The sequence below is a fragment of the Emys orbicularis genome, chromosome 9, assembly GCF_028017835.1.
Source record: "Emys orbicularis isolate rEmyOrb1 chromosome 9, rEmyOrb1.hap1, whole genome shotgun sequence".
Lineage (NCBI taxonomy): Eukaryota > Metazoa > Chordata > Testudines > Emydidae > Emys > Emys orbicularis.
In genome coordinates, this window is record NC_088691.1 from 94,318,553 (window position 1) to 94,344,876 (window position 26,324).

At 42.2% G+C, this 26,324-nt stretch overlaps 1 protein-coding gene across 1 annotated transcript in view; it reads left to right on the top strand.

Annotated features, from left to right (window-relative positions):
• The window catches only part of NAALADL2 (N-acetylated alpha-linked acidic dipeptidase like 2), a 550,593-nt gene that overhangs the window by 402,765 nt on the left and 121,504 nt on the right, over positions 1-26,324 (top strand). Inside the window, exon 10 of the mRNA XM_065411094.1 lies at positions 14,369-14,464. Coding sequence (XP_065267166.1) covers positions 14,369-14,464 — 96 coding nt within the window. The remainder of the gene's footprint in view (positions 1-14,368; positions 14,465-26,324) is intronic.

Below are 26,324 nucleotides of genomic sequence, written 5' to 3' on the forward strand. Positions count from 1 at the left end.
ACATCACAATGCTTTAGATGAAATGATGGATACTCTCTGATATTATGATTTGAGACTATAAACAGACAAGGGAGGCAAAGCAGGTTTATCCAGACAAGGGGAAAGGCAAACAACTCTTCCAGCTCAATTGCAAACTGAGCCAGCTGTGACCATGGAGTGAGACAATGGGCTACTCATTTGCACTGGAGATTGTTGGAAGATCATTGCATTGTAAACCACAGGAGACTGAAAATTAACATATCAGCTCCATGCTGGACACAGAAATGCTGAGCCCCCAGGAGGGCGTCCGGACTTTGAAAACAAAGATGAACTTTGGAGATATAAGGAACTGCTGAAAGACTTTAGTGTATCCATCTTCTGAGGGAACAAAAGAACCAGCAATTTGATTCTGTGGGGGTTGGCGAATGCTAACAAGTTGGCATGAGTAAGAAATTGATCTTGCTAGAATTTAGTTTTAGACACTAGAAAGCATGTTGTTTTGCTTTTGTGGGTAACGCTTTCATATCTCTTTCATTCTTGCTTGAAATCACTTAAATTTGTGTTCTCTGTTACTAAATGTATTCTTAGTTTTACTACAAACCCTCTCAGTGATGTTATATTGGAGTAGGTCCAGGGGTGAAAGTAACTTACAGGACTTACTGGTACTGCCGGAGTCCTGAGGGGACATGGCCTCAACCGGAAGAGGCTGGCCCAGCAGCCGGGCTCGGGCGTGGATTTAAAGGGCCCGGAGCTCTCGTGGTTGCGGGGAGCCCCAAGCCTTGCCGGGCTGGGGCCGGGATTCAAAGGGTCTGTGCTTCCCGCTGTGGCGGGGAGCTCTGAGCCCTTTAAATCCCCGCCGCGAAAGCCGGTGCGGTCCGGCACGGCGTACTGGCTCTTGCTGGTAGGCCGTACCGGACCATACCGGCTTACTTTCACCTCTGAGTAGGTCTGAGTCTTTAACAAACAGAACAGGGTTATGTATGCACCGTCTGTTTTTGGAGGCAGCGAACTTGATAACTTCTGTCAGCTTCCAGCAAGAGGGATGAGACCCTGCAGGGCAGATGGTTTTGGGGAGATTTAGGACCAGAAGAGTTGTTGGGGGCAACCGTGCAGGGAGTAACCGGGCTGCTGGAAGCCAGAGTGAGATCATTGTGCTGTGAGCAGGCTGCTGTTGTCAGGTCTCTGAGCCAATGCTGCACAGTACAGAGGCACGCAGGGCTACAGGGCAGGCACTGACAAAATTCCTGACTGGTCTGGGTCAATTCCCAAAGCGTTACAATCCCCAAACAGGTCCTCTGAATATGAATCCAGGAGGTGCTGTAGCTGCTTTGGTGGCATAGCCTGATCTGGGACTGGAGTCAGCACCAGGGTTACTTCATCCACTTGATCCAGCGGTTGCAGGCTCTCCTCTGGCGGTGCCTCTGATGGTGGGGTTCTAAGTGTGCCATCCCTGAGCAGCAGATTGTCATGCAGCACTGTGGGTTCTGTGCTTTGTGCCGTTCCTGGCACCCGATCAAATTTATGGTAGAAAAGGCAGAGGAAGGGGAGTTCCCTGAGGTTTGGTTGTCATCGCTGGCTTTGCAGTAGTCAGTCTTAAGCTGCTTGACTCACTCCTGGCATTGAATTGAGGTCTGCTGGATCCCCAGCACCACCAGCCTCGCCGAGATTCTTTTGGACACCAACTTATTTCTTGTACTCTCACTGAAGTCAAATATCTTTCTCTGCTCACTCCAGTTTTACCAGAATCCAGTTGTGTTCCTCTGGCCAGTTTAGTAGCACAACTGATGTTTTTCTTAATGCTGGCCACAGCTAACACACAATAGGGTTAGCTGTGGCTACGGTTACACTACAGAGCTTACAGCAGCACAGTTGCACTAATGCAGCTGGTCACTGTAGCGCTGCTAGTGCAGATGCTCTAAGCCAACAGGAGAAGCTCTCCCGCCGATATAGTGGTGTCCACACTGGTGCTTAGATCAGTGTAGCTTATGTCGCTTGGGGGGGTGACTTATTCACACCCTCAAGCGACATAACTTATACTGACATAAGCTGTAGTGTGGACATAGCCTGTGTTTCCAGTTGAGGAGTCCCCGTGGAAATGAAGGGTTAAATGCTGCACAGCTGTATTTGAACCAGGAGGTTGCTTCCGGTTCCTGTGAATCCAGTGGAAAGATTGGAGATGGAAGGGCTGGGACGCACAGGCCTATGGGATTGTGGGATAGCATTGGTCAACAAAAGTTCAGCCAATGCAATTAGCGTGTTTATGCGTGCGTGTGTGTGTATTTATATACACATGATGACACACACACACACACACACACACACACACTCGCTAATGATATCCTGCAAAGATGCACAGAGGAAGGAGGTTACATGATGTCTCCCCGTCCCCGTTCTTGGGGTCCTGCAAATACATCTATAAAAATATGCACTGTTGTCACTTGGAAATAGTAAAGTTATGGGACTGTATGGTTTAGGAGATTAGTAATTTGGACCCAGGAACATTCACCTCTAAATCCCTTGTTGAATACAGCCTGGCTTGGCAGAGACTGAAAGTCATTTCTAGGTATTCGCTGTGTAGTTGCTGATGTGAAATAAGGTCTTATTTGAATTTTTGGTGGCTAAGTGTCCATATCACGCCAAAACCAAAACTCGAGAAAATTGCAGTAGCTGGCACCTTTGTTGGCAATATTAACAAAGGCTAAAGATTGAGTGGGCATGGAAACTCAAACCGTGAGACTGTCCCTGTGGCAGTACAATGAGCTATCTTGCAGGGGCATCTTCATTCAGATCCTGAACTCTCTGGTACACGGATTGGAAGCACTGTGAAGACACCATATTTAGCTTTTTGGAAAGGACACAAGTGCTTTGTGTTTCTCTCTGTCTCCCTCTGGCACTAGCTACTGTAGTGACATTCTTTGTCTCGAGAGAGGGAGAGCTCCATCAAATGGGTCAGTTCCATGATTTGGGGAATGATGTGATCAGGAAAAAGTTGTGGGAGTGCACAATTGGAGGTGGTAGAATAAAGAATGGCCCAACTCCTGTTTAGAGTTCTTTAACAAAATGATTGATAGTTTCTAAGGAGCATTAGTGAAGAAAACCGGAATCTAGCTAATTCTTAGATGCCAGCACTCTCCATGCTGATCACTGTCAGCAGACAGGATACTGGGCTAGATGGACCTTTGGTCTGACCAGGTATGGCCATTCTTATGTTCAAAAGCAATCCATGAAAATCCATTGGTGGTTGTTTTTTTTTACGTTCTTATGTTCTTAATTTCTAACAGGCATAAAGAAAATTATTTGATGAAGATACCGCAGCTATTTTCTATTCTACAGGGCCAGCCCACAACGTTTTGGCACCTGAGACGGGGAGCTCAAATGATGTCCCCATACCCCTTTGCTTGGGCCAAAACTTTGAAAGGTCTCAATTCTGTCTTCTTCCTATTCTACTCCTCTCCTGGTACTGCTCTGCTACCTACCCCAATAAAGGAGAACTAACAACTTAAAATGTCTTGTTCAAAAATTTTAAGTAACACTTACATTTGCTGTTCAGGCATTTGAAAGTTAACTTTTCTTGTCTGCATAGTAAACACTGGCATTTTTATCTGTTTGAATAATCAAAGTGGTGCTTTCTGTGCCTTCTTGGTTGCAAAGATTTGAACTGCTTCCTGAAGGTCCACAGTCGGGGCCAGCTCATGCTCTATTGAGATGGTTGCAAGACCAACCAGCCTCTCCTGTGTCATTGTGGAGCGTAGATGTGTTTTTATTAACTTCAGCTTGGAGAAGCTGTGTTCTCCACTGGCAACTGTTACAGGAAGTGTTAGAAGTATGCGCAGAGCAACAAAAGCATTTGGAAAGAGGGTGGTCATCTTACTTGTGCACATATATTCCAGAGCAGCCTTTGGAGTTGAACCTGCTGAAATGTATCTTGAAAGGGCTTTCAGTTCATCACCTAAATCACTCGCATCAATATTGCGCATGTCATCGTGTGTCAGCACTGTCTCTAGTGCCCTGCATTGCTGGTGTAGGTCTTCTTCAGGTATAGTGAGGAGTTTTGGAATATCATACAATATCCCAAATATACTCCTGTGTTCCTTGAGCTGCATGAAACGTTCTTCAACTGATTGTATTGCACAATCTAGCACCTGGTTAAATAATTCAACTTTGAATTGTTGTTTGGGGTCTCTTATGGGATTATCCCGTGCCTCGTAATCAAAATGTCGTCTTCTTCTTCAGTGACTCTTGTATTCTTGAATGGGTGGGAAAATAGCTTCAGTATGAAGTTCCTCTGCCAACTTCTGTGCACTCTTCAGAACGTTTTGAAATCCCTCATCTGACCAGTAAGACTGTAGGTATGACTTTGCTTTGTCCAGTTGTTCCATTGCTCCAGAAATATCAAGGTCAACACCTTGGAGTCTCTTGCTTACAACATTTATTTCAAATAGTATGTCATGCCACAACACTAAGCCACACAGAAATTTGAAGTTATGTATGTTTCTGGTGATTCCATTTCCCTCTGCCACAGTTCTCCCACGAACAGTTCCTGTCATAGCATTATCCTCCATAATGGCAACTATGGCATCATCTATCTTCCCAATTTGGTGTTTGATAGGCTTTATCGCCTTCACATGACGTTCCCATCGTGTGGTACTCAGTGGTTTCAGTGTCAGAGAGGATGTTCCCAGATGTTGCTTCAAAATTTGCCATCGATGAGTTGATGCAGAGAAAAATACATAGATGCTTTGAATTACATTAAAAAATTCAGCAGCCTCACTAGAAGCTGATGCTGCATCACTGACCACCAAATTCAATGAATGAGAACTGCACGGGACAAAAAAAGCTCGAGGGTTTAACTCTCGGATCCGTCTCTGCACTCCTCTGTTCTTTCCTCTCATGTTGGCACCCATTATCATAGCCCTGACTTCTCATGTCAGCTATTGCAATTCCCGTATCTTCCAGCTTTTTAAGAAGCACATTTGTCATACCAGCTCCTGTACTATCATCAATGTCAATAAATTCTAGAAAATGCTCTCTGACAGTCACCATTGCAGGGACATTTTCACTAGGTTCTGTTGTTGTTACAAAACGCACCATTAAAGTGATTTGTTCCATATGGCTGATGTCAGGTGTGCAGTCCAGAATAACAGAGTAATATCTTGCTGACTTCAGATCTGCCACAATCGTCTGTTTGACTTTTGTTGCCAGTAACTGTATGATCTCATTTTGAATTGTTTTCCAAAGGTAGTGGTGTGTGTACATTTCTTGGGTGGTGACTCTTCTTAGATGCTCCTGGAATACAGCATCAAACTCAGCCATCAGCTCCACAATTGTAAGAAAGTTTCCATTGTTTGGCACATACAGCTGATCTGAAGTGCCACGCAGTGCTAGGTTTTGGGTAGCACGCATTCTCACAATGGCAATGAGCCTTTTCAGAACATTTTGCCAGTAAAGAGACTCTGATGCAAGCTTCTCTTGATGCTGATCATCTATGTAATTTAACCTTCGTCTCATCTCAAGCTCTTTCCACCTATGGAATGCTCTCTAGTGATTTGCTGCCTTCTCATGGCATGCCAGATTTCTAGCCAGATTTTTCCAGTCCTTTCTTCCTGTAGAACCCAATGTGGCTGAAACATTAGACTGGGAGAGTTTGCAACAAAAACAGTATGCAGCATTCTGGGTTTTTGAGTGCATAGCGATGGCCTCTCCACTTAGTCACTATTGGGGATTTCACGCCAGTAATGTGTTGGATGGAAACTTCTATTTTCATTGTCTTTGGGGAACATGAAGTTTTGTACTTGCTGTGGCCCATGCAGTACAAGGAAGTCCCTCAGGCTACTGCTCAAGTGGGTCCTCAGTCCTGGATCATCTTAAGGAACTAAACTCAGCAGCAGCTGTTTCTTGTGCCTCCACCACACTCTTCTCTGATCTACACTTTTCTTCAGGAATGTGCATGGTTACATCCATTTGAGATGGAGATATGGATGCTGCAGTAGCTGCCAGGTCACCTGCACTCTGACTAAGTGGAATATCAGGCATCTCCTCACCACTCACATCCTCACTGGGGCTGGAAGGTTCACCGTGAACATTTGTGTCTATGTATCTCAGGAGAGCTCCTTCCTGCTTAGATAGAAAAGCTTCCTTTGCTTGCTTTCTTTTTCTGAATGCTGCCCCAGAGGGGCGTTTTCTTCTTTCACTCATGACTGCTGTTCTGTGCCAGCTATAGTGGCTCTCAACACTCAATTGAAGGGGACAAATAAGCAGGCTGGTAGCAGGGCCTGAGTGAGGGAAGATATCAGCGTCTTAAGGGCCTAACTAGCTCTTACTACTTCAGTTGACTCCCTGTTCTCCTCAAGTGGGTTCAGGGAAGCAGCAGGAAACAGGAAGCTCCCTGAGAAGCTGGTGTTAATCAGTCCAGGCTCCTGTGGGTGCTAGAGAGGTACATAAGAGGCTCCTCCTCCTCAGGGCTGGTGCAACCTATTAGGCAATCTAGGCGGTCGCCTAGGGCGCTACAATTTGGGGAGCAGCGGCCGCGGCGGTATTTCAGCGGCGGGACCTTCCGCTGCCTCTGTGGGGGGCGGCATTTCGGGGCGGGACCTTCCGCCACCTAGGGCGGCAGAAAAGCTGGTTGCTCTACTGCTCCTCCTGTCTCTCCCTGCAGCTCGTGCTGCTTTCTGTTATTCCCTCTCACCTTTTCTCCTGCCTGCCTGTTAAGTCTCTTGTGCCCTCCTTTCTCCAGCACAGCACTCCACCATCTCTGTGCATCTAGAGCAGAGAGAATACATAGGCACCAGCAGCAGACACAATTTTCTACACTCTGGGTCGTAGTGGCCACACACACACACACACACACACACACACACACACACACACACACACACACACACACACACACACACACACACACACACACACACACACAGAGGCACCTGAGGCGGCCGCCTCAGTTCGCCTCATGGTAAGGCCAGCCCTGCTATTCTAAGTAGAGGGGAAATGCACTGTGTGGTAAATGCTGATTTTTAATGGCAACAACTGTGGCTCTCTAAAACATGGAATGATACTTGCCCCATTTTAAACTCAATACCCAAAGATGCTGTGAGGTTTAATTAATGTTTAAAGTGTGTTGGATGAAAGGTTCAATCTAAATAGAAAGAGCAGTGTAACTAAGTACACAAGGGATTGCAAATGTAGTGCCCAGAAAATGAAAGGGAACCATTCTGTATAGCTTATTAATTGGGAAAGGATGGGATTAGTCAAGAAAATGAGCCTAGTAAACAAAGAGTAGCTTGCAATGCATATATCCCTCATAAATAAATGAAAGGAAGCAAGGTGTTTTTTTTGCATTTCCCATCCCCATTTAATTGATTCATAAATCAATTAATTACTGTCAAGAGACCTGAGGGCAGCAGGAAATTGGGTCCAAATTAAAAAGAAAAGGAGGCAATTTGTTTCAAGATTGAAAGTTGAATGTTCAATCGAAGTTTAATCTGAAGTGACCCATTGTTTGAAAAGTGGAACATCAATGTCTTTCTAATTTTACAGAATGCTTCATTAAATGAGTACTCGGAATATAAGGATAACTGATAATTCTGAAAGGAAGGTGAGGGGAAAAGGATGCTCTCTGGAGCTAAGTTCAAAATAAAGGTGTTTTTTGCTGGTCAGTTTTTCCTTTCAAGAAGACCGATTCAAAGAGGAGCAAAAGGCATTACACGGGGACTTTGGGGATTATTTGTAGTACTTTTATATATGTTATGAAAACTGTATTATGAGAACTCTAAACCACTGTCAGAGCATCAAAAGTATTTAATCCACTCAGGTTCACATATTAATACTTGGGTAATCAGCTAGATCTTAGCAGAGGGTCACAAAGGGCATATATATGAGGGATATATGCATTGTAGGCACCCAGGGGGAGATTTTCAACAGGCACAAATGGGAGTTAGGTGCTAAACTTTCAAGGGGAGCTGGGTGTCTATCTGCCCATGATTTTGAAAATCACTCCACAGTTACATATGGCATTATGAAACAAATTCCTTGGTTTCGTGGTTATATTAGGGGATTCTGTTCAGGGGTCGGGGTGAATTTCTAGCCTGCTGCTGGGAGGAAGGGCAAGAGAACAGGGTCTCTGAAGGAGCAATTACCATTATGTTTGCCCCTTGTTATTTACCACTTCCATCATACCTGATGCGACCTGCTTCCTCCTGCTGACAATTTCTTACCCACTTCGTCAAGGTGCCGAGCAAATCGGCAGGGCAGAGACCAGTCACAGTGGGGAAGGACTGGACTGGCGTGGGGCCAGAAGTAGTGACTGATCAGAAGGGCATATGTAGTTATCTGCTTTGTGTCCTAGCACGTGACTGGGGGGGGGGGGGGGGATTAACGGAAGGTACATTGATGTGATGAGTCTTGCTTTTTTCATGGAGAAAGCAGGATCTGAAAGGATGCTGGAACTCCTGTTGTGTGGGGGAGAGGTATAAAGGATGGATAGACTCCTGTGCTGTAAGGTTAGCATCTCTTTCCCTTATTGCGTGTTTACCAAAGCAGTGAACATCTTTGCTTAGCAAATTGCTGCAAAAAAATCCCACATGCATTTGTGAGCCTTCTGAAGGACTAAATGGGAACACTTCATTCATCCTTTCACTGCTGGAAAGCATTGCCCTGGCTATTAAATGCTGAGTGGTGTTCCTGAAACATCCTGTGGGATGAAATCTTTGCCTGTACTCTTTGGGATAAAGAGTGGGCTTCAGTTCTTGTGGAAATTCATTTTGCTTCCTATGGTGAATGCAATATGTGAAAGACAATAATACTTGACCTTATTTTTATGTAAGGATAGAGCCAGACTATGCCTGGGTTTCTAGTAGTTCTATACAATACAGTTAATTACAAACTAACCTTTCCCAACACATACCTGTTATTACAGATGGAAATATTTCAGATGCCAGTGAGGTATTTCAGATAGCATCCTTTTTGGTACGATTGGCAAATGATATTTTTTTAATGGCAACCACTAGATTTCCTAATGTTACACTGCATGTAACATTAGGAAGGTTTGGAATTGTCAGCCTTTCTCTATGGCAGAGATGCACAGCATTTTCCCACATGCTAAAGTGCTCCAACCCAGTAAAAACACAGTGATTGTGTAAGATTTCTTTTTAAAGCCTCACCAAGCAGATCAGAGTAAAGACGCATACCTGTGTGATCCTAAAGACATGGCTACACACAAGGATTTGCCATTCATTTATATTTTTCAAATGTTGGAGTCTAATACATCCCGCCCTGTAGGTCGTTGGAGAGGAGCAAGGCCAGGGTAATAATCTGAGTAATAATTAATGTACTGTGTTGCCATCTCTGCCCTCACATCACTTATTTTAACTTTTCACCTTAGAAATATTGCAAAAGCTAGCTGTTCTGCTTCCAGTGCTGTGACATATGTCAATGATTTTTTTTTTGAAGCCCTTACATCAATCATAAAGTCATATGGTGTTCTGCATCAGCTGTAATGTGACAGAAAATTATATTTGTGTAATTCCATTTGAAAGAAGAAGAGCTCTGATTGATGGCTGCTGATCAAAGTTCTCGTGGCATCAAACAGGAATGTGCACTGATTCTCTTTCCTTGTTGGCTAATGATGATGATCACCATATGCCAGGTGCCATTTTGTGCACCTTCAGAGTACTTCTGGTGTGTATTGTGCAGCACCTTTTGCTTAAAGTTCTAGCAATGCAGAATAACCAGTGGGAGGATTAACAAGTCAACCCTACAGTAATTAAAATAGTTTAGAATGTAGTACTGGGATGCTGCACACAGCTCTTTTATTTATGACATAAATTGATTCTTTATATATATAAAAACTGTTGTGGGTTAAAAGGGCATTTCTGCTCAAAATAGATTTTAGCATAAAAGCTTTGGACAAGATTTTTTTAAAACTAGGAGCCTAAAATTGGCTATCTGTCGGCACCTAGACAAGTGGCCTGATTTTCAAAACTGCTGACTACAAAGAAGCTCCAATTAACTTCAGTGAGTGCTATTGAGTGCTCGGCACTTCAGGAAATCAAGCCGCTTACGTAGGTGTCTTAGGAGCCAGAATCTAGGATTCTATTTTTGACAATCTTGGTCTATTTGGTAATAGATATTTGCAGATTCTTTCAGAGGCTGCTTTGTTATATACACAAAGAAGGTATCTTCTCTTTCAGAGCATTCTCCACACTTTTGCAGCGGCGCAGAGTAAAATGTGGATTTTCTGGAGTATAAATGCTGAACTGAGCAATTCACAAATTGATGTTTGCAGAAATGTAAGGCAAGAATGAGATTAAGAAATAAACCTTGTGATTCATGGAGTTAGCTGTTTGCCTGCAGAAGTTGGAAGGAATTTTCCTCCTACATATATCTTAGGTCTAATCGATACATTCATTGGGATAATGGGCATTGTGTCTTCCTGGGAACAGACATTCAGCCAATTCAAGTACAGGTAACAACTGGAACATGTTTATGAATGTATAAGTCCCACTGCCTAGCTTATGGTGGTCTGAAAGGAAGTGCCTGTATACAGGAAAGGGGGATACATAGGAAGTTCATACGGAGGTCAGTGTCTAAAAGAGAAAGACATCCCAAACAGCATACACAAATACAACTTCACTACAGAGGGATATATGTGTGTGTCTGCTACATATGATGCATCAAGTCTCAAGTCTAGAGGTAGAGTACAGGACTAGGTGGACCAATTGTCATATCTAGTATGGCAAATCTAATGTTGTAATTGTTTCCTTCGGTTACTTTTAATAAGCTACATAAGAATAAGGAAAAATAATGTAATTGTTTCTAAGTTATTTATTGATTGATTGCAGTTGTGTGGATAATAATTAAGTGCATTAGTGCTGCTGCGTTAGACAGACTACCCGCCATAACTGAAGTGGTCTTGCTCTGTGAGCCAATTCCTGTATAAACATTTAAAATAAAGATGAATAGGTGTTATGAATCAGTCCTGATGTCTGTATTGTATCTTTATAATAAATGACTTCATGTGTATTCTTGTCTGAGGTCTTACAAAAAAAAGTGATATTTCTCTGAGGGGAAGAATAACGTCAAGCAACGTATTACATCATTTATTATTCCGATACTTCTATGACAAATTATACAATGTCCAAATCTTTGTGTTAATCTGTGTGCTAATTCCATCATATTATTTTTAAGGAAGTTTTGGGACTAGTGGGAAACCATCAGAAACAGTCACCCCAGGATGAAAGGGGAACATTGACTGATACCTTTGTATGTCTATATATCGATATATCTGTTTTTCCTCCAAACTTCAAAGTGTTATAGAATTACAAATGATGGGACAAATTTTACCTGCCCACCCCCTGCTCCCATTGACTTTCCATGTCTCAATATGTATATTACAGAGATACCACGGTACCCACCAGTGGATGCATAATTAATATATCTTTTATGGGCTGTTTGCTTTTTAACTTGGAAGGATGAGACTTCATTGGAATTAAAACCAACTAAAGCTTTTGCCAAAATAGCGTTTCTGCTTGTCCTTCATAAAACCTAAAACCCATTGTATGAAAGAGGCAGGCTCAGCCATGGGTATAAATTGTTCATGAGCTAAAACAAAGCCTCTAGTTTCTCTCCCTTCAGCTCACTTCCCGAGAATGTTCCTAGGTATCAGAAGCAAGTGGAAAAGGTTGGAGGGTGCGTTACAGGCGTTACACATCAGTCCAGTTAAAGTGCACAAAATAGTTAAAGTTCAGAGCAGTGTTAACATTTTTTTTAACCAAAGCTTTATTTCACCACTTCACAGCATGCAATCTCTAACTGGAAATAATGTTCTGGCTACATGATTAAACGTGGTTGCCAGATTTACAGTTCCCAAAGGCACAACTTTAATATATGTGCATACTAGGTAGGAGTCTTTTCTGACAGATATGGGCAGAGACTATTGGACGTCAATAAACGTCTGGATGGAGAAACTTCAAAGATCTTAGTCTGACAGGCATAGGTATCCATCAGTTCATCATCTGGTAGAAAGGAAATGCCTCTAAGAACGTTCTGTAATATCTGTCGGTATTGCCCACAAGTCTGTTTTAGGGCTGGTCCACACTAAGCCCCCAGTACGAACTAAGATACGCAACTTCAGCTACGTGAATAACATAGCTGAAGTCTAAGTATCTTAGTTCGAACTTAAAGGTACTTACCGCGGGTCCACACGCGGCAGGCAGGCTCCCCCGTCGACTCCGCCTACTCCTCTCGCAGAGCAGGATTACCGGCGTCGACGGTGAGCACTTCCGGGATTGATTTATCGCGTCTAGACAAGACGGGATAAATTGATCCCAGAAGATCGATTGCTTGCCGCCGAACCAGCGGGTAAGTATAGACGTACCCTTAGAGTAATCAGCTGGGAAAGAAAAGCCAGAATAGATAAGACAGTCAACTCAAATTCAGGATTTCTTCAGCCATATCATAGTCTGCACTCGATCCTCCTTGCAACTTAATCCCAAAAGAATTTAGACATGCACCACTGTTAATTTTATAGCGATGTAAACACAGTACTGCAGAGTGATTTAGGCATTTCTGATCCTAGGGTGCAAACTCAGCTTACTTGATGGTAGTATTATTTGTATTGTAATAGCACTCTGAGGACCCAATGAGGATCGGGGCCACATTTTACTAGGTGCTGTGCAAAACCCTATGAAGACACAGTTCTTGCCCCAAGATGCCATTATTTGCACCTTAAATATAAATTAATTTCACTAATAATACATTCTCTACTTAGCCCCGCTTGACGAGTGGCTGTTAATGTCTGAGCACTGTGTGTCCTTCACAGAGAAAGATGGGTGGCCTCTGAAAGAAGACAGACAGCTGCTCTGAGATTGCCCTGCCTTAATTGGAAACTGGATTCTAGAAATTCTGGGAGGTTTGTCAGATAAAGGATTATAGGATAACAGTCATTCTGCAGAGAATTCATAAGAAACCCTTCAAATTACACAGAGTCCAATGAGACGGTACAAATAATAAGATTAACAGCTCTCTTCCTTTCTCTCCCTGCACACACTATGCTCACTGTAAACATAAAACAGTGGTGCAGATTTCTTTTCCTAACTATTTTGTGCACTTATTTCACATGCTTGTTTTTAGAAAGTTTTTTTTTTTTTTCTGAGCGTTCATATTTATGCATTGAACTCTCTTAATCCAGGTCCCCAGCCAGTTTAGAATCAGGCTTGGCTTCATAAAATTCTAAGTCCAACCAGATCCTGATCAGTTTTTGTAAAAAATTAAATCAAACTTCTCCTGAGAGAGTAAGTTTCGTATGGTGTTCAGATTCCATGTGGAGTACATTACAGTATGGACTGAGTGGCCACATAAATATCAATTCTTGCTTGTGACAACAAAGGGGCTGTGATGGGGTGTACCCAGCATTTGTTATCCCTTGCCAGAGGCTCCACTGCCTTCGTGCACCCTGCCTTAGTGCATCCCACCCTAAGAAGGTATCCTGCTGCAAGGGAAGAAGAGCAAGTTTACCTCTCCAGGGGTGGCTTAGAGGGGCCTGCCATGATGAGCTGCTGGCAGAACCAGCAAGAGTTGGACCTCTGGCACCTAGATGGGCAGGAGCAGGTGGAGGCCAACCAAGGCCCAGCAGGCCAGATAAAAAGAGATGTCTGTTTCTGCTAGGGGACACATTTGGGTAAAGCCAGGAGAGGGAGGGAGGAAAGGAAGGATCTATCTCTCTGCTCTAAGCCAAATAACCTGGCCAGTCAGGACCCCATACCTTGATTAGTATTTGCTGTGGACCTCTGTGAATGAATATTGTTTATGTTAAGGAGTTTAACATGTAGGTGGCTATCTTGAGTTCAGCATTAATTTGTTTTCTGTAAGTCTGAGGCAAATCCACTCCATAAGGCGCTAGGCTCGTGTGAGCCTTTGACAGGGGCAATCTGACCTCCTCCTTGCTTATTGTACAAAAAGAAGTGCACATCACATAAAAATTAATGATCTGTGTGTATGTGTATGGAATTACTTATCTATCTATCTATCCCTTATTATCATATGTGTATATCTTCTGAACACTAAACATAATTGATCACCTCAGATATCAAATTGCTAGCTAGCTTACAATGAAATCAGTGTGGATCTTCTACTTCTAGGTAGAAGACTCAACTGTATTGGGAAATATAATTATGAAGACAACCATCCTTCCAGAAACAGTTATAAAACTAGGCTCTTAGTGTCTGTTTCAGCAGCTTGGAATGAGTCATTTAGATCAGTAAGATGAACTCTAATAATCAGCACAAACTTTAAAACAATGTGCAGTCCTTTGAATCTTGAAACGAAATCCAATAAGCGTCTGATGAAGGAAATCGTTTGGAGTCCTAAGAGGTTTCTCTTCCCTTTTCCACAGAGTCCAAGCTTTCTCTTTGAAGCTCTCTTTCCTGCACATAACACAGTAACTGAAGAGCTGGATCCCTTGTTCAACCTGCATGAGACCATTGCTAAGGTAAGGAAAATTGAGACGCCTTACCTGAGTCACAAATGCTTTATTTCATGTTGGCAAATTGTGCTTGTTAGTCAGACAAGCTGTTTTCAAAGATGAAATGTCTTCTTCCTAGGGGTCTGTTTATTTCATAGCTAAAAGTAACATGTCTTTCAGTCAAATTAGTATTGTTATGTGCACTACTGGGGATACTGGTGAGATTGCAGGAGCCAAGAAAACTTGTAAACCTATATAAGCTGTATTTTATGTAACTTTCTGTCTCGTGGTCAGTGACATGTTGCACAGTTGAATTGGTACCATTGGTGCAGTAGATTGACTCCCACTGGATGGCAGAGTGTTGCACTTCCATCACCATCCTTTTTGTGGGAAATCTACTACAAGTGAATGGCTAAGTTATGGGATGGGACACCACAGGAATTCTTCCTGGATCCTCCCCAAGAGTGGCGCTGAATCAGTGTATCTTCCAGGTAAGGTGGCCAACTCACTTTCTGAGCTACGCTGGCTGGCGCCAGCCTCCCCAGTAGAGAAGAGGTTACTGGAGGTTGTGTGACATTTTGGTTTTGGATGGCCCCTAGGTTGGGTTCTGCCAGTGGAAGAGATATAGTATTATTGTATTGCCTGCTAGCTTCTGATGAATGGCCAACCTGATAAGGCAAAGGTCAAATGCTTATCTAAAACATCTGAAGGTTTTCTGACTCTTCTCTCAGCCTTCTAATATGACCTGAGTATCCCTCCAAACAACCTGCTAGTATATCCTAGCAACCTCTCCCTGATCCTCCAAGATGCTCTCATTTCCTCTTTCCTCCTCACATCCTTCCTGTGATGGGGTGTCTACCCCATACAAAACCTGAACAGGTGAAATAGGCCAATTAACCTTACAGGCTGCATCTGCAGGAGAGCCAAGGACTGATAAGGCCTAATGACTGATGAAGCCTAGCTGGGGGAGGAGCTGGAATAGGCTTATAAAGAGAGAAAGTTGGTGGTAGGAAAAGAGCCGTAGGGAGGAGCTCGGCAGTCACTCTCTAGAGAGGAGGGGCATTGGCTAGGCAGAGAGTAAGCCCTGGGATCCTGCTTTGGACTACACATCCTGGCCAGAAACTGGGAAAGGAAAGTAGCCATGGGGAGCAGGGGAAGCTCCAGTGATAAACCCAGAGGTGAGCCAGAAGAGAGGTAGGAAAGAGCCCAGGGAAGCAGCAACAGGGTCGGAGCTTGAGCAAACCACAGTTGCTGGGCCTAGGGTCCCTCCACTGGGTTCCACAGTGGAGCCTGGAATAGTAGCCAGGCCTAACTTCCTCTGGGAAAGTGTCAGTCTTGAATGGGAAGAATGCCTGGAATGGCACCCAGACAGCTGATCAGGTGAGACTTTGGTACCCTTGAAGGGGAAAACTGTATAACGACCTGGCCAGAGGGCCACGCCATTAAGAGGAAGCACTGCAACTATGAGAGAGCTAATCCCCAGCTGCGGGCACTAGTAGACCCCCTCCGCCCTCCCTCCCCCCTCCAAGCTATGAATAAACCCTGCTATAGCTCCAATAAGCCTTGGCTCTAACAAGATGTAAGACTGCAAACAAATTGAACTTAATGCAATCAGATCCTTGCACCCCTCCCTCCCTCCTCCTGACAGCACATGCACAGCTGCACAGGTGCTGACTTTCCAAAGTGCTGGGGGGCTAAGGGGTGCGTGCATGAGTGAGAGAGAGAGAGAGATGTGCATTGCCCCTTTAAGTACACTGACCCCACGTATGTTGCCCTTTTAAGCAGATCAGACAGGAAGCAACAGCTTCCAGCAAACTCCCTCTTTTCTGTCCCTGAGCCCTGTCCCCCTCCTCCGCTTTGTGGAGAGGGGGTACGGAGCGGGGGGGGGGAGGCAGGGGGACATCCTGATATCAGCACCCCTCTCCCCTCCCTCCTCCCCCCCCCCCTCAGCAAGCAGGAAGCTCCCGGGAGCAGCTCCAAGGCAGAGGGCAGGGCAGGAGCGGCATGGCAGTGGGGGGAGGGACAGCTGAACTGCTGCTGGGCAGCTGCCGAGCCACATACCTTACAGGGGATTTAGGGGAGCTGATGGGGGGAGGGGCTGCCGGCCCCCCATAGTTCTAATCTCCACAAGGAGGGGCTGCTCTTCCAGAGAATTTTGCAAGCTGTGGACAAAGCAGGCAGCTGCCAAACGACATTATAAGGGATCATTGTGCAACTTTAAACAAGCTTGTTCCCTAATAGATTAGCAACAAAACAACGTTAACCGGGACAACGTTAAGTGAGGAGTTACTGTATGCTAGAGCTTTATTTTCTCAGTGTGTTTCTTGCTATAACCCAAAATACTTTTATGGAGATAAATATAACATAGAGTCATGGGGCCAGATCCTCAGCTTGTGTAAATTGGTGTAGCTCCATTGATGTCAATGGAGCTAAATCAGATTATTCCATCTGAGGATATGGCCCATGAAATTAAAGTTTTCTCTCTCGCACTCTCACATTCTGTATGGTGGAGAAATGCAACATGGCTGTACTGGATAGCAAGAGCTGTCAGCCATAAATGGATGAACATTTAGAAGGCCAATGATGCACACCCTAGGCTCCTTCTGATTTGAGTACCTCTAACTGCCTCAGGGGTGATCTGAAGACCATTGAAGTCAGTGGATTCCCATTCAGTGGACTTTGGATCTGTCACCAATAACCTACTAATTACAGCCTGTTATGGCTTGTTGTTGTAACAATCCGGCTCCTTTAACTTATCTTTGTAAGTCGTGTTATTAATTGTAAAGCCTGAATTGTTCATTGTATTCTAGTGTCCGTGCCTGAGGTATCATGTCATTTCTATTTTTCCTTGGCAAGCTTGTTTTCTGTCAACCCTACATTTGCTACTGGTGGCTGCCTGTCCATGCCAAAGAGTTTCAGGATATGTAATCAGGGTTCAGACAAGTTGTCAAGGCTGTATCCCCACTTTGAACTTTAGGGTACAAATGTAGGGGCCTGCATGAGGACTTCTAAGCTAACTACCAGCTTAGTTCTGGTCCGCTGCCACCATTCCCTACCCTGGGAAGCTTTTAGAAAACCTTTCACCAATTCCCTGGTGAATACAGATCCAAACTCCTTGGATCTTAAACAAGGAGAAATTGACCCTTCCCCCCTCCTTCCTTTCACCAACTCCTGGTGAATACAGATCCAAACCCCCTTGGATCTTCAAACAAGGAGAAATCAATCAGGTTCTTAAAAAGAAGGCTTTTAATTAAAGAAAAAGGTAAAAATCATCTCTGTAAAATCAGTATGGAAAATAACTTTACAGGGTAATCAAACTTAAAGAGCTCAAAGGACCCCCCCTCTGTCTTAGGTTCAAAGTATAGCAAACAAAGATAAACACTCTAGTAAAAGGTACATTTACAAGTTGATAAAACAAAGTAAATCTAAGACGCCTTGCCTGGCTTTTACTTACAATTTTGAAATAAGAGAGACTTGTTTAGAAAGATGGGGAGAACCTGGATTGATGTCTGGTCCCTCTCAGTCCCAAGAGTGAACAACCCCTTCAAACTAAGAGCACACACAAAAAACTTCCCCCCCCCCCAAGATTTGAAAGTATCTTGTCCCCTTATTGGCCCTTTGGGTCAGGTGTCAGCCAGGTTACCCGAGCTTCTTAACCCTTTACAGGTAAAAGGATTTTGGAGTCTCTGGCCAGGAGGGATTTTAGTACTGTACACAGGAGAGCTGTTACTCTTCCCTTTATAGTTATGACACAAGTCTTTTGATTAGAAACTATTTCACTGGTCTTTTTACCTGACACTGATTTCCATGCTATGGGTTCCAACATGACAGATCATTTTTTACATTATTAGTGGTACCTGCTCTTATTCTTTCAAAGTACAGGTATGTACTTGGAGAAATTTAGGTAAAGGGATAAAAGAAAGAGGCTTAAATTATTCTGGCCATATGTGGTAGCATAAATGTACTGCAAAACATTTTGGCTCAACTGCCATTTTACTGTGTACGTTCAGTGATGTTCATGCTTAGAATGTACAATATGGATATGGGCATGTTTTTATATACAATATATGTGTAGTGAAATAGCAAGAATAAAGTATACAGTTATATCAGAAGTCTGAATGTCAGGAGTTGGACTCCAGAGGAGATGATACAGAGCAGATACTACAGGGTGGATTGCCTACCAAGTACTTAATATTTTATTTATTCACATGAACCCACTCTCAAATGCAAAAATTAATATCAGATAGTCAAAGTTCTATAAGAAAAGATCCAATTCCTAAGAGTCTTGCAGAGCAGCAATGTAGATGATGAATGCTTGCAGTTTTGCTGTAGCACTAACAGACTGTGTAACTTTGAAAGTTTGAGTGTTGCAGTTCTGACAACTCCTGTGATTTTATAGCATGTCTCACTTTATTTGTTGTTTTCTTAAGGCTCCAACTCCTGGATTTGTGAGAATCTTAGCTTTCATTAGCCCTCCTGGTTGCAGAGAAAAGCTGGAAAACATGACCTGAGCACAACTTAGTCTCTAAAATCCAGAGGGCAAAGAAAGCTTAAAATGTACTGGCTTAAAATCATATATATTTTTTTTTAATAATCTTGTGATTTTTTTGAGGGCCTGATACATGATTTCTGAATGCTGGGGCCTGGGAATACTGTTGACTTCAGAGTCACACATCGTCTTTTCTCATGTGCCTTTGCACTAGAACATCACTAGTCAGTGGGACGGTTAAAGAGATCAGGGCAGAGCACAGTCAGCTTGTATTCCGAGGACACCACTCCCCTGAGTGTACTCCAACTGTGGGTATGTCTACACAGTATCTTGAAGGTATAATTTCCAGTTTGAGGAGACATACCTGTTCTAGCTCTCATCAAGCTAGTGTGCTAAAAATAGAATTATAGCTATCGTGGCTGAAGGGACTAGCCACTCAAGTACGTACTTAGGATCTTGGACAGGATCTCACTCAGGTGTAGCTTGTCCTGCTGCTCACGCCACTGTGCTAATGCTTCTATTTGTAGTTCACTGTCTCAATCAGAGCTAGTGCAGTTCTGTCTTCTCAAGCTGGCGGTCACACCTCTAGCTCCAGGGGAGACATATCCAGTAGATTGGGTGCCTGCAATCTATTGAGAGTGCCAAAGCCTGTATATTTTCATGTAGCTTGGGCCTGTATAAAAATCAAAGGGTACTGGGATCAAAGAATAGTGCTGATAGGTTCTCTATTGTCTTAACCCTCGTCTGCTGATGGCACTACTGATCTGCAGTTAAAACCTTTGAGGACAGGGAGATAATTCAGAAAATCTCAAGTGTATCAGGCAGCAGAGGTGGGCCCAGATGTCCACACTCCTATCCCTGTTTGACGTGGATAACATCATTCATTCATATTGTTGTTCAGAAAATAGCAAACTGGACTTGCAGGGATTTCTGGACTTGCTTTCACACAAATATATCATGGTCACCGCGCACATCACTGAGGTCTTTAAATACAAATTTTAATTGACTTTGCTTGACAGAATCTATATGTTTGAGGCCTACTTCTGCAGTCCTGACTCAGAAGTGAACTTCCTTTGCTATCCAAAGGGAAGGATGGACGGGAAAAAGACAGGAAAGGAGGAGGGAGAAATTGAAGGGGAGCAGGGATTTTTTTTTTTTTTTTTTTAAATTGGGATGTCAGGAGAGAACACAACACAGACAAAGGCATAAGGGGAAAGAAGTGAGATGTAATGACAGAGAGAACAGTTTCTGGACATAGAAAAATAAAACTGAGGGAAATCGAGGAAGAAAAAGAGAATTCAGAAACAAGAGCGAGAAAAAAAATGCAAACACAAGGGAGATATAGTAAGATTTTTTTTGTAATTATTACACAGCAGAAAGCTTAATTCTGTAATAAATAACCCAGTAGAATAGTTTAAAAAAGGATGGGTTAGAATCATTGCACACATTGAAGTTCATCTAGGGCAACAGCATTCAAGAATCAGTCCTACTTCTTCTCTTGCCTTCATGGTCAGACTTCTTTAAATGTTTTCTTGATCTCAGTCCTCTTTAGTATCAAAAGCTACCTGGCAAAACTCTTTCAAACAGAGTCAGTTTTTAGGTTCTATATCGCTACGCTCTATTTTGCTGTGGCTTTGTTCAGTTTCTGAAGTTACTTAGCTAGCTATTAATTATAGTGAGAGAAAAGGGAAAAAAGAGAGAGTGGTTGAAAAGGAATAATTGTATTATCTGTTCAGCTGTTAGAACTCATGGGTTTCACATTACTAGTAGGGAACAAAATCTGACAGTGTATATATACATCTGCATGTTCCCAACTCTAAAAATATTTTCTGTATACTGTATGCGTATTGATTTTCAATGTGATCCCCCTGAGGGGGAAAAGGCTCGATAAAGTTTTATTTCTTTTAAAAAGAAAAAAAACACATTTCACTTCACTCTTAATGGAAATGTCTGATCTAGTAAAAGAGAGGAAATTTCAGTTACATGGTGATATAGATCATTTAAACTGTGCCTATTCTACCCATTCTATTTTTGATCATTTATCCATGGTCACTGTATGAATAGTAGTAGAAGTCAGCCTATTGTACTTCACTCTTATGAATGATACATGAGACTTGGTGCTTTTGTTTTTTCTTTTTTTCCCTGTTTTAAAGCAAACCATTAGAATATTTTTGAGTTTACTAGTTATTGTATGCCTGCTGGTTTTTCTTGGAATATTGCAGCCTGAAAATAAAGATCTGCATTGTTATTCTAGTGAAAGTAAGACAGAGGTGGTGGATAGGAATGCAGAAACATATCTCTTAAGATCTTGTAACTTTGAAAATAAAGTTCTGTAGCCTTTTATGAATTAAACAGAGAAAGACAAAATATCCTTCTTTTATTTGGTCTTTTGATTTTCAAAGCCAAGTTGTATTAATGATGTCAATAGAATTTTGGATGCGATTCTGTAGACACCTAGGAAACCTTGGTGTATCTTGGCAGGTTGAATGATCAGGCCTTTGTCAGAGTCTCTTAAGTGGAAATATCATTTAGATTTAAGAAGTAAAGAAAGATAGTTAATTAAATAAATTCATAAGCATTTTTAATACTGTTGCTTAATCTGAAAGGATACTTTACATTTTCCGTGTGGTACTCTGAAGCTATGTGCTCAAATTATGCCTTTTTAAAAAAACACTCCAGGCTCTCTATTTTTATATCAAATTATTGTTATTCCATGCAGAGTATCTCCATGGAGAGATGCACTATATGTTTTCTGACATATTAAATAAGTGAAAAAAAATATACTAGTGCATATACCTGTAAAATGTGGAGAGTGAATGTTGTTTCTAATAAAGAATCAAACTGCCATAAACTGGATCTAGGTTTTTAAAGCACCCCTCTTTCCCATGAGGGAAATATCAGACATGTCTTGCCTTTCTTCAATCACAAATGTATAGTTAAATTCAAACAAAGATTTCATTTGCTGAAATTGGAGTTTATACTGACTACATATTTTCCATCATAGAGAGGTTTATTATATTGTTTTTCATTATATTACTTGAAATATTATAGCTTATGCAGTTAGTTGCTTTTACTACTTATAAGCACATTGTTCCTTAAAATGAGGCTGTCAACAATTGATTCCTTTTTTAAACTGAAGCTAATCATTACATTGTCCTTTCACCAAATAATGTAGCATGTTAAAGGAATTTTGTCTTTTCAAAATTAAGGGAGTAAATGGCTAGCATTTCACCAAATATACTGTACTGATAGGCACACTGGTTATGATTTAAAAATGGACATATTCCTACTGCATGTGACTCCTGCTTTCCTGAATTGTATTGACTAGAGCTGACCCTAGAAGTTCTGGCACAATGCAATTCAAATTTGATTGAGATCCCTGACAGTGCTGTCAGAATTCAAGGCAGCATGCAGTTTGGTCCACGGATAGTGTTGGTTATCATATTTAATCTGACTCTGCTTCCTGCATATTCATAAAATGATGAGAAGAAATTGTCTTGCACACTAAAATGCATGAACCTGAATAATGCATACAGAATACCAATTGATGGGCCTACTCCCACTTACCCCTGTATAACTAATATAATTATTATAGTACTGGGCCAGTTCTTCACCTGGTGTAACGGATTTACCCTATCTGAGAATCTAGCACCTAGTGTCTGATTTTTGGTAACTGTGAATAGATACTTACAAAGTGCTTTGCATTCTGCGAGTTTTAAGGTATGTCTACACTGCAATAAAACACCTGCAGCATGGCCATGGCTGACCTAGGTCAGCTGACTTGGGCTGCACGGCTAAAAATTGCAGTGTGGATCTTTGGACCCACACTGGAGCCTGGGCTCTGAATGTGATGGGGGGAGAGTCTCAAAGCCGAACGTCTAGACTGCAATTTTTAGTTCTGCAGCTTGAGCCCCATGAGCCTGGGTCAATTGACCTGAGCTCTGAGAGTTGGTGTGAGGGTTTTTTTATTGCAGTGTGGATGTACCCACAGTTGTATGAAAAGCTTATCTCATGCACTCGGGGTATTTTTGCTGCTAAATTATATACCTCGGACATAGAGGCTTTTTTTTTTTTTTTTTTTTTTTTTTTATATAAAGACTCCCTCCTCACCAACCTGACTTCCATTCTTGAAGCTGTTCTGTCCCCAACTTAAACACAGAAGACAGAATCCTGCTGACTTGTGACATGAAATCAAACAAACAAATGGAAAAGACAATATCCGTGCACTTGCCAAAATTGCATGTATCACTTAGAAATGGATACATCCCTTCCAGCTTTTCCGGCTGTGGTACCATCCCATCTTCAAATGGGAGTTTTTCTGAAACTCTGTGCACTTTACACTCAGAAAATAATACATCATACATGTTTTAAATGTATTACCCAATTAATAGACTGCCCTTATGAATGTAACAGTGAAAATGACGCCCCCATTAGCAATAAGCCATCTGCATATCCGCCACATGTCTTTTCAGTCAACCTGTCTTTTCTACAAATCTCTGAGCGAAGAAACAAAGTTTTTACAAGTTGTGCTCTAAACAGCTGATTTAGACTGTAAATACTATATATATTAGTATTGTACCACTGCTGTCTAGGGGATGTAAAAATAAATATCAGGTATTTGATTCTTTTGTAAAGCGGAGCTAGCAAAATTATGCTTCTTATCTCAAGAGGTAGAGAGACCTGTGGTGGTGATGGCTTGTTTTGGTTTTTTGGAGCTGTAGGTCATGAATCTGTTCCCAATGTTTTATGTGTGTGGTAAAATGATGATTAAATCTGAATGTAGGTAGACTCAGAGAATTGTGGGCTACCCCAGCACTTTATACATGATGCTCTGTGACACTTGGTCCATGCTAAGGCCTAAAAAGCAGGCAATAGTATATTGTAATCATGTGTGTAATGCTCCAAATCCTGGTGTTTCCTAATTTGAATCGTGTCCATCAGCTGCTAGTGCAAATTAATATTTTAACAGTAATATATGCCTCTATACATAATCTTCAATTTTCCTTTAGCAAATTGTAATGCCCAAAGAAAAATCTCCCTAGAAAGCATCAAAGTCTGAGTGCCATGCCATTATAACATTGCCCTTTCTCAGCTGCTTATGTGAGAGAAAATGCATTTTAAATTACAGTCATGACTCTCTTAGTGACCAGCTTGGGCTTGATTTGAATGATGCTATGTGCCTTGGAAGATCTACCCATAATTGGTATTTTAGGACAGTTAGTATATATATATATGCATTGAAGCAAGAGTAGCTTTATCATATCAAATTGAGATTTAGAAGCTGAGAAAATGTTAAAATCACAGCATTAAGAGATTCATATGCTGGATAGTGATTATTATAAAAGCAATATTATTTATTAAATCAGGATTTATTTATTCTGATCCAGCTGTGAAGATGCTGTACAATTGAAAGATATGCACAAAGTAAATGTTAAAACAGTATTCTCAAATGCCAAACTGCATGTAAATTAGATCTGGGTGGCTTCTGAAATACTTGACTCATCCTGGGTGCTGTCCACACAGAGAGCCAAAATGGTTGTGGGTAAACTAGGTCACCAAAACTGTCTGTTTCCAGAATAAGTGTGTGTTGTCTACTGGCTTCTAGGTAGCCTGCTGGCACAGTGGTCTTAATCTAGTTCCTAGCTATTTACAGCACAGGACCACTACCACATTTGGCATTTCAGTGTCAGTCTAAAAAAAGAGGCCACAGATCATGGAGACTGAGACAGTCTTTCACCCATAGCAGCAGACGCACACTGGCCAGATCAGTGTGGGAGAAGCTTAAACTGCAACTGCCTATGTTGCACTTGTTCTGTGCATAAAAGACTTGATCCTGCGCCCAGTGGAGTCACTGGGAAAGCGCCCATTGGCTGCATTCTCAAAGAGAGGTACCGTGGAACCTTCATGAAATCTAATGTGTGAATTATCTGGTACTAGAATCTATGAAAAGTTTAAAATATAAATACCTGGGGTTATGTTTAAGAGTAAAGGATTAGCTAATTAGGGTTAATTGTCAGCCTGTGGTGGCTGATTAGCATAACTAATCTAACCCAATGAATACCCTTAAGGTAAAGGTATTCCTGGATTCACCAGGTGAAATGAATGGTGAATGAGTGTCTAATTAAGAGGCAAACAGGGTATAATCAGAGCATGCAGGTGCTCCAATGGCTCAGAATAGCTGTCAGATCAACATATGTTAGAGCCTAGTAGTTTGAAGGCAAATATGGGGTTGTTTGCTGGAAGGCCTGGGACGGGTTAAGAGATTTTGTGCAATGGGGGAAATATATGGACTGCCTGATGGTAGAAGAAGTGGTGTTATAATGGCAAGGTAGCCAAAGTGTAAACAAGCATTGGCCCGTCTTCATTGTTGGAGCAAGTTGCAGAACAACAGTCAGTGATCTGTCAGCTGGAGCCTCAAGGCACTGTTACAGCTGGACATCGAATGTACCTAACCATAGGAATAGGCAATATGTGAATTAGTGCAAACAACTTGGACCTGAGTCTCTTCGCACACTGGAGTAAATCTGGTGATACTCCATTAACGTATATTAACTTGTTTCAGTAAGACCCATCAATACAATTCTGCAACTCTCTCACAGAGTTTCATAACAACTAGTTGTGATTATGTGAGTTAACAATACTGGCTTTAAAATATTTTTGTGTCACTGTTAATATGGCAACATGCGTTGCTTAGGAACTGCACGTTGCTGAGAGCTTTAATGGCAGTGCTTGAGAGAACGCCAATGGGGCCATTCACCAGCACTTGGATTCTCAGCAATGAAACCTTTGCATTGATTCTACTTTGGCAGGGACCAAACTGACAAAAGGCATGCTAGAAATGTCATAATTGGCTCTATGATGAGTTCTGGCTTCTGACCACTAGCTCTTGAGAAAGTTATCAGTGATGCTGATTACACTAAACTTCAATGAGGGAGTTGTATAATCTAGAATCTTTATGCCTTTATGCCTTAATAACTGGTGTGTTTCAAATGTCCCGCAATAAATCCCCCCTTCTGTCCCCCCCCCCCCCTTCTGTTTCTGGGAGAAATACCCTTTGTTTCTTCTTGAGTTAAAATATCTCAGTCCCATTCAGGTTATAGACATACAAAAGATATATTACACTCCAACTCTTCTCTTTGGGTGAGGCTACAAATGAACACTTTTATTGAAATTGAACTGAATGACTGCAAGTCTGTGGCTATATGAAGTTTACTCTTGACCCAGAAACCAGGTGTAGCACAAGAATTGGCAATGCACAAAGTGCCCACAAATGCATTTCAGTCCTTCTTTCCTTTTGAGGCCGAAGGAGGCATTTAAGTATCCGTGCCTATTGAATCACTGGCTTCTCTGCTGAGAGTGAGAGCAAGGGAGCTAAACTTTATAGGAAGCTGTACCAGG